The sequence below is a fragment of the Balaenoptera musculus genome, chromosome 16, assembly GCF_009873245.2.
Source record: "Balaenoptera musculus isolate JJ_BM4_2016_0621 chromosome 16, mBalMus1.pri.v3, whole genome shotgun sequence".
NCBI classification, from domain to species: domain Eukaryota; kingdom Metazoa; phylum Chordata; class Mammalia; order Artiodactyla; family Balaenopteridae; genus Balaenoptera; species Balaenoptera musculus.
Genome location: NC_045800.1, coordinates 28,443,704 through 28,460,167, shown reverse-complemented (window position 1 = coordinate 28,460,167; position 16,464 = coordinate 28,443,704). Strand labels below are relative to the sequence as shown.

The 16,464-nt window shown below is 43.5% G+C and overlaps 1 protein-coding gene across 1 annotated transcript in view; it reads right to left on the bottom strand.

Annotated features, from left to right (window-relative positions):
- PKD2L1 (polycystin 2 like 1, transient receptor potential cation channel) overlaps positions 1–16,464 on the bottom strand; it is a 53,912-nt gene that overhangs the window by 24,773 nt on the left and 12,675 nt on the right. The window contains 2 exon segments of the mRNA XM_036829299.1: positions 6,870–6,983; positions 7,396–7,675. Coding sequence (XP_036685194.1) covers positions 6,870–6,983; positions 7,396–7,630 — 349 coding nt within the window. The 5' untranslated portion in view covers positions 7,631–7,675.

The window sequence follows — 16,464 nt, the reverse complement described above, 5'->3', positions numbered from 1 at the left end:
GCCTTAGATAAATGATCACCGTGGTAACCTTAGACCAAGAAGCTGGCTAATCCTTTCCATGAAGCTAATCCAATGGTCATTCAAGACAGATTTAAAGGAAACACTAAGGCTGCTCCAAGGATTATCTGATTCCTTTAAAATGGATATCTATACACAGACACATTCTTTTTTTAAGGACTTACTTTTAATAGGGATGAACCAGTTTTGGAACCTAAGCTGTTTGCCAAGCTGAAGTCAGATTGTGAAATAACTTTTAACTTCTGGAATCATATTGCCTACTGTTACTCTAAATAGAAACATAGGGAGTTTTTTTTAAATGTGAATTTTTGCCTATCTCTAAAAATTTTGATGTCAACTTTAGTTAACCTTAAATACACTGAATTGAATCCACAAAAGTGAGACATCTCAGACCTTTACTGATGCTATAGCCTTTGTTTTCCAGTGGCCAAAATACCAAAATGCCTACTGTATTTATAGGTTAAAAACTGCGTGTAAAGCCTTTAATATTATTCCTAAAGATAAAATTCTATGTGGCCAAATATTTGGACTCATTCTGGACTTAGTCATTTTAGTGTTCTTGGTTTTTTAATTTAACCCTTTTCACAGCCATGTTGAGAGTAAAAATAAATAATTCCTGTCTGTCTTCCTTTTCAAGTATTTCTGGATAAGGGTTTCAAAAAAACTAAAACTGTTTTTGTTTGTAATATAAAATATGGAATTGATCTTTCCAGGGTCAGAGATGATTAATGTTTTGCTATATACTTTTATACATTATTTTCTTATCAAACCAGTTAACAAGTATTTTTATATGTTTGTAAGCAAATATGCTTTCACAGCATACCTTGTGTATGTGTAAAGATAAGTATTTAATTCTCACTGTGCACTTTTAGCTGACAAAGGAAAAAAAGTCAAAACTACAGAAACTGTGGTAGAGCCTTACATGCTGTTCTGGTCCTGGTTGTACCCACCTTTGGCCAGTCACATAGCTACTCAAGAAACCTTCCCAATAGAGTACAATGGGATGAGAGTCTGAAATCACTTCCTATATCCCCTACTAGATATTGACTGTTATATAAAGTAGTAAGTGGTAAAACTTTTAATTGACAATTAGTATAACTGTGGATAACGTCTGATTTTGTTTTTAATTCTGTGGATTGTGTTTAAACAATTCAAAAGTATGTTCCTGATTTTGAGATACTAAGTGGTATTGCACAGTTGTCACTTTATTGAATGTGTACAACAGTTCCATGAAGTTTTTAAAGCATACCCTTGAATAGCTTCAGGTGCTAGAATTAAAATTGATCTGTTATCACACACACACAAAAAGATATCTGCACCCCTAAGTTTATTGCAGTATTATTTACAATAGCCAAGACATGGAAACCACCTGAGTGTCCACTGATGGATGAGTGGATAAGGAGAAGGTGATGTGTGTGTATGTGTGTGTGTGGAGAAAGAGAGAGAGATATTGTATGATCTCACTTATTTGTGGAATCTTAAAAAACAAAGAAAACCAAACAAACACCAAAAAACAAAAAACAAAAACAAAACAAGAACAAAAAACCCCCCTGAACTGATAGATACAGAGAACAGATTGGTGGTTACCAGATGCAGGAGATGGGCAAAATGGGTGAAGGTGGTCAAAACATAAAAATTTCCAGTTATAAGATCAATAAATCCTGGGGTACAGGACTGGTGACTATAGTTAATAATACTGTATTCTATATTTGAAAAGTTGCTAAGAGAGTAGATCTTAAAAGTTCTCATTACAAGAAAAAAAACTGTAACTATGTGTGGTGATGATTGTTAAGTAAACTTATTGTGGTAATCCTTTCACAATATGTAAATCTATCAGATCATCATGTTGTACACCTAAAACGAATACAATGTTACATGTCAATTGTACCTCAATTTAAAAAAAGACATATTCTTCCTGATCTCCAAGCTTACTTCAGCCCCTCCTGTTAATGCAAGATTCCACCAATCTACGGACAGAACCTTAAAATTCTCTACAAGAAAGCAGAGTGAACAGAGGCAGGCATTTCCTTACAACCAGTAGCAGATAAAGAACATCCAACTGACGTTAGTTGGTGTGTAGATACAAGTCACCAAAGGCCAAGGGTCTCTGCCCTCCTCCCCAGCTCCATGGTGACCAGACCCAGCCTTGTCTTGGCTCAGAGCCGCTCCTGTGGGGGGGAGTGGGGGCAGTCCCAGGTGCACCTTTGAGATAACAATACTGTCTCCTAAAACAAACAGCCATTGTTTCCACACAAAGACCTTCAATGTTTCCTCCATCAACAAAAGGCTACAGCCATCACGCCAAGAAGACAAAAGGCTGGAAGCCCTTAAAGAAACAGCATGACAGTGGGAGGGAAGGGGTGGAGGCAGGAAGATCATTCTCCAGCACTTTCTCTGCCCAGTAATAGGACTGACTCCACCCATCAGGGACCGTTCTGAATTACTGATCACTCCTGGACTATTCATAATGACAATAATAACAGCTTCCTAATCTGTCGAATGGAAATAATAATATCTATCCCTTACAGGATCGCTGTCAGGATCAAATGAGATAATAGGTATGGAAGCTCTTTGTAAGGTTTAAAGGGCTGCACGACTGATATGGTTATTATGAAAAGATCGACGGTTCACCCACAATGCCTGCATTAAAAAGATAGATCTATTTTAGCCAGATGAGACTCCAAATAGCCCTGGTGTCTAGACCCACCCAGTTCCTAGAGTAAAGCATAAGGGAGAAGAAATGTGGTCAGTATGGCTGACCACTATAGTTTACTAGGGCCCATCCCAGGCCAAACTGCTGTGCAGGTGATGCCTGACTTAGTTGACTGTTCTTTCCAGCCCCAGGAACCCACATCCTGGAAATAAGCCCTTTGATGGTTGGTCCCTCACCTAAGGTCTAATGTGCCAAACTTCACCCCCAATCTTCTTCTTTGCCTGTCTTCAAATATACTTCTTATGCAATTTACACAAAAGTAAATACACATAGTATATTCAAACATGAGAAAATTGTCCATCCTCACTAGTAACCAAAGACCAATAAATTAAGGTAAATTGTACTACGTTATGCCTATTCAGTAATAAAAAATATAAATAAGAATATCCAATGTTAGTGAAGTTGTGACAAAAATTGGTATGATCTTACAGTGCTAGCAACATAATAAATTTATATGATTGCTTACAGAGGCAAAATGACAACACATAGCAAGTACCAAGAATACATTCCTGTCTTTGTAGTAATTTTCTCTCCCTGGAAATTCCAAGGAGATAATTCAACAAAAGTGGTGAAAAAAAGCAGCAAGCATAGATATATTTACCTACTCTAGGCAAATATTGAAATAACAAGAGAAATGCTTTAGTTAATTGTGGTGTGACTGTAGTCATTAAAATGAAAATATAAAAACAACTTACAAACATGAGGAACTATGATATAATTGTAAGTGGAAGTGTACAATATGATACAACTAGGCAAAAGTATGTTAATACCACATATATTTTCTACATTTGCTTATGTACTATAGCCCTTTGGAGAGCCAAAAAGCTATAGAAATATCTAAGTGGGATTTTTTTTGCCCTGAAGGAAACTACTTCCACCCCTTTGGGGGTTATATCATCCCCACTGAGAATATATAGTCTAGTTGCAGGTGGCCAGAGCTCAGGGAGGCTGAGGAAGCTGAGATGCCAGACAGGTGAGGTCAGGACCCTGGAGAGCACCAAAGAAGCCCTCCTGAGACCATGTCCAAGGCTCAATGTTGCCTGAAGATTAGCCTGAAGGAAGGAAGGGGCTGGGAGAGCATGGGGCCTAGGAAACTAGTTTTAGTAGTATTTTATTATGTGTTGTAGGAACCATCAGAATGTGAAGGCCTCCAAATTCTCTTTCATAAGAATGTTCTTGAGGGGGCTGGCAGTTTGTGCTTATAACTCTTCAGTGGCTCCCCACAGTGTCCTCAGGATAGCATCCCAATTCCTTATCGTACCTTATAAGACCCTTCATGACCCGCCCCTGCTTAAATGGCCAGCCTTGTCATCTTTTACTACTTTGTTCTTCAAACTCTCTGCTCCAGCCACACTGATGCACTCTCACTAAACCATGCCCTCTGTCACTTCTGGGGCTTGGCACATGCTGTTCTGTCTCCCCAGAAACTTCCCTTGTCTTTACCTCTCTTTCAGGGAGCTAAATTCTCCTCATTTTTCAGATTTTAGTTTAGAAATTATTTCCTCTGCATGTCCTCATATATTCCCCAAATCTGGATACAACTGAAGTAACAGCATCACAGAACTCTGAACTGGTCAGACTGACTATGGAGTATTTTGTCCATTACTGGGCATCATATAGATCAGGCCTAGAGACAGGCAAGCAGGATGGTGAGCATTATGGAATATTTTTTACTATATGCTAGGCACTGAGGTAATGACTTCATGGATATTGCCTCATGTACCTTATGTAATAATCCTATTGGATTGGGTAGGTACAGATGAGAAAACTGAAACTCAGAGAAGTTAAGCAACTTACTCAAGGTCCCTCACCTGGTAAATGGTAGAACCTGGTGTTTGAACCCAAGTCTGTGTAAATTCAGAGCCCATGCCTTCAATTTCTGCATAATACCACTTCTGGAAACCATATTATAATGACTGGTTTAGTGAGAAACTAGATGGTAACTAATCCAGGGAACATATTACCAAGGAGAAACATGATAGCCATATTCAGTCACAGTTGAAGGGTTGTCACTTCGGAGAGTAACAGGGAAGTAGATGGCTCAATAGAAGGAAGTTCTCAAAAGGAGAAGATGAGCCCCTGAAAGGCTCAAGGATCAGTCATCTCTGTATATCTCAGTCCAATGTCTGGCACAGAAAGGGGAGCTCAGTGGATGAACGGAAATAGGGCTTCCCAACAGTAGAAGAGCTGCCCCATGAAAGAGTGAAACTCCCATGGATGTTCCCACGATGGGGCTGCTTGGTCACCTGACAGAGCACCGCAGGAGGGATATTGGAGAAAGGATTTCTGCATCCTTGAACTAGATGATCTCTAAAGCTCCTGGCCACTCAAGGATTCTGTAATTATTGGACTGAGTCCACGACTCAGACTTTGGCAAGCTACAGACCATCTAGTATTTGTCAGTGCATTGAGATCTCAAAAAGTAGAGAACACAAGTGGATAGGACTTCTGGGCTCCCAGAACTTAAGCTTCCCACCCTGAAGCCAGAATGGTTCACTCTAACTCTGGGGAGCTAGAAACCTCCCAATCTTGCTCCAAAGGCTAACCTGGAAATGGAGATATTCGAGTCATTTATAGAGAAAGGCTCTGCCTGCAGGTTACAGCTGCTGTCACAGGATCTGAAAAAGGAGAGAAACACTCCTTCCTAGCAGATGGTTGAGACAAAAAGTCAATATGTCAACAAATGAATTTCTGAGAGTCATTGCTGAAAGGAGTCAAATGGGCCCCACAAAATGTACACTGGTTTGACTGTTGTTCCCCACGTGCTCTGCCTCCTCACTCCATGCTGATGGCCTGTGGTAAACACGCAGAACTGTCCTGTCTATCCCCACAGAGTGAGTCCCAACAGAGTACAACCAAAACAAGTGTTCAGCTTTCCTAGAGGGCTCATACACATGTGGATAGCTCACAAAGATGATGAAATTTTTAACCAAAACTTATATAATCAGACCTTCAGATTCTACTTGCAAACGATTCATGCATCCTAAAAAGAACAGAGGCTTCTGTGGGGTATAAAGCCACCTAGTAATGGAGGCACCTTAGCTGTAAGGTCCAAGCTGCAACTTCAATCAACACACGCATACACACACAACTCTATGAAACTAGCCAAAATTCACTTGTGCAAAAATTTAAAGAAGCAATTAATAGATAAGCAAAGCATGTTTATCTGTAGGCCTTATAGCATCTCTTTGGTCCACCTTTATTATTATCTCCAATTCTTTGACTCTATTCTTCCATGGTTCACCGATCTATTCACTTGCTTCTCTCAACTTAGAGACCAAACCTTCCCAGCTTATATCTATAGATAGATCTTCAGAAAAGCTTCCCTTGAAGCCTGTGGCATGGTGCTCTTTCACATGGGAGAACCTTAGCTGCACTGACTACCACACCATTTGCATCTTTAATCCTTTTATTAGGGATCTGCGCTCTAAGGCCTGCTGAATCTTTTTCCTTCTGCCTCCAAAGAAATGTGGATCAGACCTAGTATAATAACTCTGTGAAACCCACCAAACTATTTTTTCTGAACAGAAAGGAGTGTCTTGGGACTTCCCTGGTGGCACAGTGGATAAGAGTCCACATTCCCAGTGCAGGGGGTCCGGGTTCGATCCCTGGTCAGGGAACTAGATCCCACATGCATGCCATGGCTAAGAGTTCACATGCCACAACTGAGGAGCCCGGGAGCTGCAACTAAGGAGCCTGCGTGCCACAACTAAAACCTGGTGCAACCAAATAAATGAATAAATAAATAAATAAATAAAAGGAGTGTCTTCCACTCTTTACAGAAGGGTAAAAACTTCCACCTGCTAATAGAAAACAGTGGCTGTTAAGTAGATATCAGGAACTTGAACTTAAAAAGTGGATTCCCCTTGTAACACTTGACGAAGTAACCTGTATTAAAAGTTTTCCAATAGTCTGCCTTTTTCTCCTGAACTCAGTGACAAGTTCTTTTTAATTAAAAAATCTTAAGCTGAAAAGGTATAAAATAGAATGTTATTATTGATATAAAGATCCCAGGGCACAGCCTGCTTATACAGATGGAGGCTGTACCCACAGATGTTGCCCACAGAGGTGTGTGCCCAGTTGTTGTACACATAGATGTTCTCACACACAGATGTACACAGAGACAGATGTTACTCACAGAAACAGATGTCCACCAGGAACACGACGTACACCAAAAGCTCCCGCAGGGTGGTCTTGACATAAAGTTCCCGGTTCTCAGCTATGTTCTCAGTCAAGGTTGTTCCCCAAAGTCCTAAGGGAGGGACATTGGAAAGATGCCCAGGATTCCCAGCAGCAGGGTTGCTTCCAGTCACCCTACCTTTCAGTCCCTGGACTTTATTCTCATTTCCACGCCAGCCCTTTTACCTGTCACCTTACCCCAGGTGGAGCAGTCTAAGGCATCATCACATCCATGTCTTCCCTCAGACTAGCTCCCTCACACTCTTCTGGGTCCCCAAGAGATGACTATGCCAGGCTTTCCCTCTGGGAGACCACTAGACTAGCCTCTGTACTCTGGGGCATTCAGCTCTAACACAGACCATTCACAAACCTCAAAGACACACTGAGATTCCACCTCTTCTTCAGACTGTATTCCCTTCCAACAGCTTCTGTGGACCCCTTCTCCTGACTCCAGTATCTCAGGAGAACTCTCCGCCACCAGGTACCTCTGATGCCACGACAGATCTGAAGGCAGCAACTGGACACCAAGGTCTTGGGTGCCTTCTCCTGGGGTCCATCTTCAGGCTTCTTGGGTTGGGGTTGAGGAGGCACCACACTGGAGATGGTACAGATCCTCAGTGTCCCACGCGGGGAGGGGGCGCCACTGTAGGCGGGGTTGTCCCAGGCTCTGCTCCCCAGCTTTTGTAGCTCCTGCCCCTTGGGACATTGCACAGCATTCATGGGGAATGAGTCAGGAGACCTGGCACCTCAGGTACCCACTCTCACCTGGAGAAAGAGAGAACAAAGACACAGCCCAGCCTAGCCAGCAGAGGGCAAAGGAAAGGGAGCGTGAGAGCAGCTGGTCTCACACAGCCTCTGTCTCCTGCCTTTTGTAGGGGGAAAGCGGTGCCTGTTCAGGGGAGGGAGCAGAGGAGAAGAAGGGTGGGGAATGACCATCAATCCTATCAGGGGCTCTGCCCCTGTCTTGCTGCAAGTGCCGGGGCCAAGAAGAAAGGGAGTGGGAGGGAACTGGGAGCCAGGGGCTTGATGGGGAATAGGAGGTTGTGGAGACTGGGGCTGGAAGGAAGGAGGGGTGAGAGAGGTGAATGCTGTGGGGAGAGGAGGGCTGCTTGCAGATGGGGCCTGGGTGGGATGGTCCTGAGTCAGACAGAAGAGGTGATGAAAGAGCAATGGGTGGGGCTGGGAGGAGTGGGAGGCTGGCGGACTCCACAGCAGGTCTGAGTTCATGTCCACTAAAAGCTCCTGAAAGGGCCGCCATGGATTGGGGTGGGGACCAAGGGCAGGCACAGGAGACTGAAAAGTGTTGCCTCCCTCCCAGGCTCAGCCAACTGTGTCTGAGGCTCTTTTACTGTCTCACCTGGAGCTGCCCCCTCTCTTACCTCATTCCACCCCCAAAGCTGGGGGAGAAGGATAGTGGCAGGAGGACCCCCTGCTTCAGATACTTAAGGGACAGGCTCTCTGGCCACTGATGAGGAGGGGAAAAGCCTGCAGAGTTCCAGATTATCTGTATCCTTTTTTCCGAGGTCTGCCCTCCTGTAGCTTATGGGTGAGCTATGCTGCTAGAAAGGTCTTCTTTGAAGGTGTAGGGCTCAGCCTAGGGAAAAGGCTAAGCACTGACTGGGAAGATGGATCAGAGAGCAAAGGGCAAGGACTGTGTGATCTGGGACTCCTTAAGGGGAAGGTATATCTGGACCCAGCTCAGCTGAGAATCTTATCTTGTGGCTCTGCTTAGTACTGGACCTAGAACTCAAAGCAGGAGCACAAAATGCTCATAGAAGAGGTATCCAGGCTGATCCGCTTTTTATCCAGTCTTGGTTTCTGAATCAAAACCCTGGCAAGGACCCTTGAGCACATCCTTGCCTGTGCCCAGATCCAGCCTCTGATCACATGCCCTGGCTCGTTCGTCTACAGGCTCAGTATGCGGCTGGTCCCACAAGTGCAGGTGGTTACCTCCTCCCTGATGGCTGGAGTGGGAGCTGCCCTCTCTCCAGCTCCTGGCTCCCCATCTGGGCTACTCTACTGATGCGGTGGCCTGAAGCCCACCTTTGTGCTCAGTACAACATCAGCCTGGTGGAAGCCACCAGTCTTAAGTGTCCCCATAAAGAGATCCTGATCCCAGACAACCCAGGGCTGGGCTCAGCTCCTTGATAAATAAATGTACCTCAGCATTTGAGATAGCGGCTGTCCTACCCCTGGGTCTGCTGCATGGAGCTCCTGCCCCAGGCCCAGATATTACGAAGGGAATTAACTCTCTGTCTGGGCTGGAGTTAAGGGCACTCTGTGAGCTTTCCTAGATGGAGGAGTTCCCATCTTTCCATGTTTTTGGTTATCGGGACATACATTCCAAGGTGTTTGTTTTCTTTGGGAAGACAAAGGATCAGGAACTGGGCCTGTACTGCTCATTTTGTCTGAAATCATCTGATAGTGAAGGAAAGGGAGCTGCTACCTCTCACCCACATGCTTTTCAAACAATTGCAAAAGGACCCCTGGCTTGCAAAACTGAACTCTGGGACAGAGGTGATGAACAGGAAGCTAGCAGTATAGTCCAGAGAAGTGGGGAAAGGAACTGGAGATGGTTTCTGATTCCTTTGTGGTAATTTTGTATCCTAAGGGAGGCTTGTGAATAGCAGGTGTTTGGATGGACCCAAGGAGGTTCATCACGTGACAGGTCCCAGACCCCTGATGATGCTGAAAGCTCAGCTTCTCTGTACACTGGTGCCAAATCAAATCTTAGAGTTCTGGGTGAAGTAGAAAAGGACAGCTTTATTGCTTTGCCAGGCAAAGGGGGACACAGTGTGCTCCTGCCCTTGAAAACTATGTGTCCCTCTTGGAGAGGATAGTGAGAAGTTTTACAGTAATGGTTCAAAGAGGCCGTGCTCAGCTTGTGGACATTCTTCTGATGGGTTGGTGGTGAGGTAAGTAGGAGTCAGCAACATCAACCTCCAGGTTCCAACTGGTCTGGGGTCTACATGCCTGTGGGCAGCATACCATCATTAATCATTAACTTCTCCCACCTGGAGGGGGTTTCAGTATCTGCAAAACAGCTCAAAGATATTGTTGTGTGTATCGTTGATGGGGAACCAGGACCTTGCCCCAAGGCTGCACTACTGTTTCTCTTGACTGTTTGTTTCTCCCTGGTCTCTCATCCCCTCCCTTCCCTAATTAGTAACTGCTTGAATCTGCCCATTGGAACTCGGGGAAGGTCAAGGAGGCTGAATGAAGACTATATCCTGTAATCAAAGAAATGGGGGACACAGAAAGGCTTTGTGCCCAGGAGCCCCACAGGGCACTGCTCGGTATCACTGGGAGCTTAAGGCCAGCAGTGTATGTCCTGTCACGATCACCTACCTGGCCAACACTGCGCTTCCCTGCTCAGTCTTGAGCACTCCCCAAGTAAGGATCAACCTATAATGCCCCCAGGGGGCACAGGTTATGCAACAGAGCTTGAGAAATGTTCTTGAAAGATGTTCTGTGATCCTAGGAGGTTTAGTCTTACTCAAGAAGTTGTAAATGTGGTAATAAAGTGGGATCTCCTAATGATTTAATGGCCAGCAGTTCTCCATGCCCTCCAGCTTCTATTGGCACTTGACTTCACTCTGTTAAAAAGGGCAGCTGATTTCAGGGGAGTCCTGTAGCAAAACCCAAGAGGCTTGAACTTGAAACCAGAACTCCTGGGTTTAACTCTTTGTTCAGCAACACACAAACCAGATGGTTCTGGGCAAGTCCCTTTTGAGACTTTCTTTACCTATCTGCAAATTGTTGATAATAAGGCCAGCCCTGTTGACCTTAAGGACTATTTTAAAACTAAAATAGAATATAGACGTCTTTATAAACTCTGTACACTATAAAGCACACAACAAATTTAATGATCATACCATTGCATCCATCCTGGTGCATTCCACTCACACACAGCAGTTCATGGTTAAGGTAGACACCTTCAGCCAGGACTCTGTTGTCATTGCCCCTGAAGGACAAGGGTCCCAGAACTCTCTGTGTCTACACCCATTTCATTTCAGATGATACCAACAGAATGGAATGGTAGCATTTCAGGTGGAGAGTATTATACAAGTAGCCTTTCAATGAAAGCACCTCTTAGAAGAGTTTTATAACCACATGACAAGCCTTGTGAGTCATCTAAACCAAAAGTACCTCTTCATCATGAAGCCTCTTAACCACTTGGTGAATTGGTCCCATTGCTCCAGTGGGATAAATTTTTTGGTCACATGCTCTCCTCATGAAGACACCAGGAAGAGAGTTATCCTATTCCCACCACCAGAGTCCAGAGACATCAAAGTCTATGAGATGGAAACTTGTGGTCCATCTCCTTATAAGTTTTCCATAGAACTTCCTCTGGGATAAGACACTTTGCATACTTTAGAGAAAGGAACTCTGGGGAGATTCACAGTCCAGGTTCTACAGGGAGAAACAAGCTGCAAACCACCTTTTGTATTTTACATAGTGACTCAACCTTTTTCACCCCAATAGACATAAACAGTAGGAAACACTTTATAAGTAACAAGGGCTCACTATGGCAATGATTCTCAGTGGAAGACACTAGAAATCACTTATCCATAAGAAAGAACCCTGGGTATAAGAGCTTAACCTTCACCACCAGAGTCATCTGCATGGTAAAAGTACCAAAATTTGGGGCTTCCCTGGTGGTGCAGTGGTTAAGAATCCACCTGCCAATGCAGGAGACATGGGTTCAAGCCCTGGTCCTGGAAGATCCCACATGCCGCGGAGCAACTAAGCCCGTGTGGCACAACTACTGAGCCTGTGCTCTAGAGCCCACAAGCCACAGCTACTGAAGCCCGCGCGCCCCTAGAGCCCATGCTCCACAACAAGAGAAGCCACTGCAATGAGAAACCCACGCACTGCAACAAAGAGTAGCCCCCACTCGCCGCAACTAGAGAAAGCCCACGAGCAGCAACAAAGACCCAATGCAGCCAAAAACGAACAAATAAATAAATAAATTTATTTTTAAAAAAAATACTGAAATTCGAGTAGCACAAGACTTCAACAACAAACATCGTGGACCAAGCAAACCAACCTGAGTAGGCTAAGCAGAAGGGACTCCTCCCCTGCCTGTTTTCATGTAACAAACACCACAGCACTGCACCAGGGGCCACCACAAGTCCCAGCTTCTCCATACACCAGAATGAACAAGCCAGATCTGTTGGAAGGTCCAGGTATATGAAGTCCTGTTGCAGCTGTCCCAGCCCAGGACAGCAAGAAAATAGCCTTTGTTCTATTTCACCAGGGACCTCACAGAGAGGCTGGAGGTGACCCATCTCCTCATCAAAAGGACCCACTTTAACTTTTTTCTCCCTTCCTTCCACCTCTCTGATTTCAAAGTCCTTCTGGAATACATTTTGCATCTTCCATCTCTCCAAAAAGAACCCTTTTGAATGAGACCCTCAGCTTTCCTCCCATTTCTAGAGGACCCTCCTGGACATCAATGTCCATCTGTCCATACCTTCTACAGAAGATTGGACAGATGGAGGGAAGCAATCAAACCCAGGTGGTAGGAGACAGATGATATCATCAACAAAAATAAGTAAGTTAGTTGTCAGTTGACTAAGCCCTGGGAAATGGGTCTGAGGCCACGATCATGTCCTCCTGCTGAGTGTAGTCCGGTCATCCGGAGAGCTCACGTGTCCTGACATAATCCGTCAGCATTATCCCTTCTAGGCAGAGCTCCCGCTGTGGCAGGCAGGGTTCTGTAGCTGGTGTGGAGTGTTAGGCCACCTGCTGGAGGGGGTGGAGTGGGGAAGGAAAGAGCTCCACGAGAGTTGGAGATACCAGCCTAGAAAGAAAGGGGAGGAGATACCAGGAGAAAGAAAGGCATGAGAAGGAAAAGGGATGGAGGGTAGAGAGGCTCAGGGAAGAGGACGTGAGAGAACGCAATTCTTCTTCCCCTAGGAGCCACTCACCAAATCTCACAATGAGGCACCGTTGACTGAAAGTCCCAAGCCTGTGAGGAGGGGAGACTGGAGTGCCAGGGCAGATTCCCCAGGGCTCACTCTTCCAGCAGCACCTCAGGGTTTCAGGGCAAGCACCCAAGACACCTCCTTGTCTCCGCCTCTGAGAGCCCCATTACGGAAGACACATATTCTTCCATCCTGAGTCCTTCCAATGGTAATTCATTCTATAGATGTTTATTGAGTGCCGAATATAGGTAGGGATTATGCTACACTTTGGGGATGAAGCAGTAAATGAGACCATCAGGGCCCCTGTCTCATGAAACTTACATTCTGGTGAAGAAGATAAACATTAAACAAATACACAAATAATTCATGATTTATAATCATAAAAAGTGCTGCAAGGGAGAAGCAAAAGTGCTGTGTGGCTATACCCAACTTTCTGAGGCCAGTGAAGAATGGAATGATGATTTCTATCTCTCTTCCCCCTTCTTGTCCCTGCAGCAAAGTATGCACAAGGAAACAGACTGAGTTAAAAGACCAAACAAGGAGAAAGTTACAACACTGCAAAAAATGTTAAAACGTACAGTGATCTTTATCCCTGCATGGTCACTGGAATGTGAGTTGAGCTAAGCTTGAATTACTCAAGGCTCAGGTTCTTTCCAAAGACACAGATCCAACCACTTTTTCACTCCTGAAATTGGTTATCTCTTCAAAATCTGAAAAGCAGACAAATGAATAAAAGAGCTAGAGTAGTTGGTGAAACTACAAATTGATTAAAAATTTCCTGAGGTGATGGTTTTAAAGGTGTATACTTATCGCCAAACTCACCAAGTTGTACACATTAAGTAAGTACAGCTTTTTGTATGGCAATCATAACTCAATAAAGGTCAATTGTATTTCAAAATTTTTAAAAAATTTCCTGAACAGGAATTCAGAACCAAGAGCTTTCTTCTCTTTTATTCCACTGGCCCTGTAATCCCAAATCTAGAACTCTATCTTGGTATTTCTATCAGCATGATTGATCACAGTTTAAAAAAAAAAGAAAAAGCTGAAAAAGAGGAAGCCCAAATATCCAACAATAGAAAAAAAGAAAAGATTAAATAAATTAAGACACATTCACATAATGGATTTTTGTGCAGAAATTAACGACATTTTTGAATAATAGTTAATGTCATAAGAAAATGCTCAATATATGTTATATGAAAATTCTGGCATATGCATCTACAGAATCCAAATTTCCTGTGTATATACTTAGATTGATGCATCAGAAAAAAAAGGAGTAATATTGAAGAATAAAAAATTTAGTAGCAGTAGCTCTGGATGGTGTGATTATAGATGCTTTTTATTTTGCTGATTTTTTTCTACAATGATTATGAGTACTTTTATATTTGGAAAAAATAATAATTTTTAAAAAGCCAGTTGTCAGTAGTTATGTTCACAGAGACCTGAGGTTCATTTTCATTTGAGACTCAGAGAACCTCTTGGCTGGTTGCCTTCACCACACTAGCTCTCCCTGTCAGCGAAATATCAGTACAGTTCATTTCTTGACATGGGAGTCATCATGCAATAGATTTGCTTATCACCTGCTTGCTCTAAGCCTAATTGCTACTTCCTTGGAGATTACAGTTGGGGAAGAATATGAGCGAAATGTGTGACAGGTGTGAAAATAGCTACAATGATATGTAATGTAATGAGAAGTACAGCATCTAACAGAGGAAGGGAGGTGATTGGGTTTGGAAGTGGGAAGGTCAAGAAAGGAATTTTGAACGAAACGGCATTGAGATGGATTTTGAAGGATGGATAATATTTTAAGAGACAGTAATAAAGTATAGTTACCATTTATTAACCACCCACATGCCAGACACTTTACTGTGTATTATCTCAGTTAATTCTCACACAATCCTATGGGATAGCTTTTCATTATCTCCACTTTATGGGTGGAAGAAATTGAGGATCAGAGAGAGAACTTATGGTGGCATTAGGCTTCCGAATTGGGTCTGACTACAGTGATAATGACTTCCTGTGTGTCATCATGCAGGGGCAGCAGAGTGTACAAAGGGAGGCAGGTGGGAACTTGGAAGTAAGCCTCTTTTGGAAGAACAATCCCACTTTGGCTGGAGAATAGGAAGCCTGGAAAGAGAGTTGGGAGCAAATATGGAAGGCCTCAGATGCCAGACATTTAATTCATTAGGCAACAGAAAGACAAAGAAAGCATCTGAACAGAGTAATGAAATTAAAGCTATATTTTATGAAAAATAGTGTGACAACAGGATGGGTTGGTTTGGGGAGAAATCGGAAGCAAGAAAATCAGTTGGAAGGTTGCTGTGCTAGTTCAGGGACAGATAACGAAAGCCTGAATTTCCTTCGGTGAAATAAGAATAGAAAGGAATGGAAAGATATATGAGAAATCTCATAGGCATAAGCTGCTGCAATTATAATGCACCTGGTTGGATGTGGGATGCAAGGGAGAGAAATCAAAAGTACATCTAAGGTCTCAAACCTGGACAACTGGAAGGGTGGTGATGCTATTAAAAGGGGGGTGAGGAGAAGGATCAAAAGGAGCGGATTTCAGTAGGAAGGTGATGAATTCAGCTTTAGGTATATTTGAGTCTAAAGTGTTAAGATGATGAAATCTGAGAGGCCATTGAACAATTTGGGTTAGAGTTTGAGAGGGTAATAAAGACTGGGGAGAGCGATGTGGGAATCATGTGGCTAGAAGTGTTTATTGGAGCCACAGGAACAGTCAAGATTGCCAAAGGATTGGATTGAACAAAGAGAGAAAAGGGCTTAAGGAGCTGGAGGAAGGAAGAGGAGCCAAAAGGGAGAGAGAGTCATTAGAGACAGGAGAAGGAACAGGGATTTTCAAGACACAAAAGCCAGAGGAGCAGTGTTTTAAGAAGGGGGTGCTGATGGACAGTATCAAATGGTGCTACAAGGTCATGGGGTCCGATAAAAGCTTTTGGATGTTTAGACTAGAATCTCTCAGGGGACCTTGCAAAGTGAGGAGGCTAGAGATACCTGATTTGGAGGAGTCGGGGTGTAGAGGTTAAAGGGTGCGTGGTGAGGCAATGAAAGAAGCGGCTCCATTTAACTGCACACGTAATTTACTAAGTATTTACTGAGTACCTGCTGTTTGACCTCCTTGCATATCTGTTTGGGGATGTCCCAAGAAACCGAAACCCACCATCCTCATCTTCGTGTTCGAAAAGCTTCAGTTCATACACCTGCAACTAATACAACATTGTAGATCAACTATACTCCAATATAAAATAAAATTAAAAAAAATAAAAGTTTCAGTTCATTCCAACTCCTCTTATGGTGCTGAATTTTAAAAACAGCTTTATTGAGATATAATTCACAGACCATACAGTTCACCCATTTAAAGTGTACAGCCAATGATTTTTAGCATCTACACAGACATGTACAACTATGGTGCTGATTTTAAAGGATAAACGTTTGAGTGCAAAGTTTGGAATTCAGTTCCTCTAATTTATGCTGTAAATGAGGGAGAGAGGACCCCAAACCCCAGAATAAATTCTCCACTCCCACCCTCTTGAGCAGAATCACAGAACAGAGTGAAAAGGTGCAATGGTGCTTTGCCTAAAATGTCCACCAGGTGGCAGCAGGCCC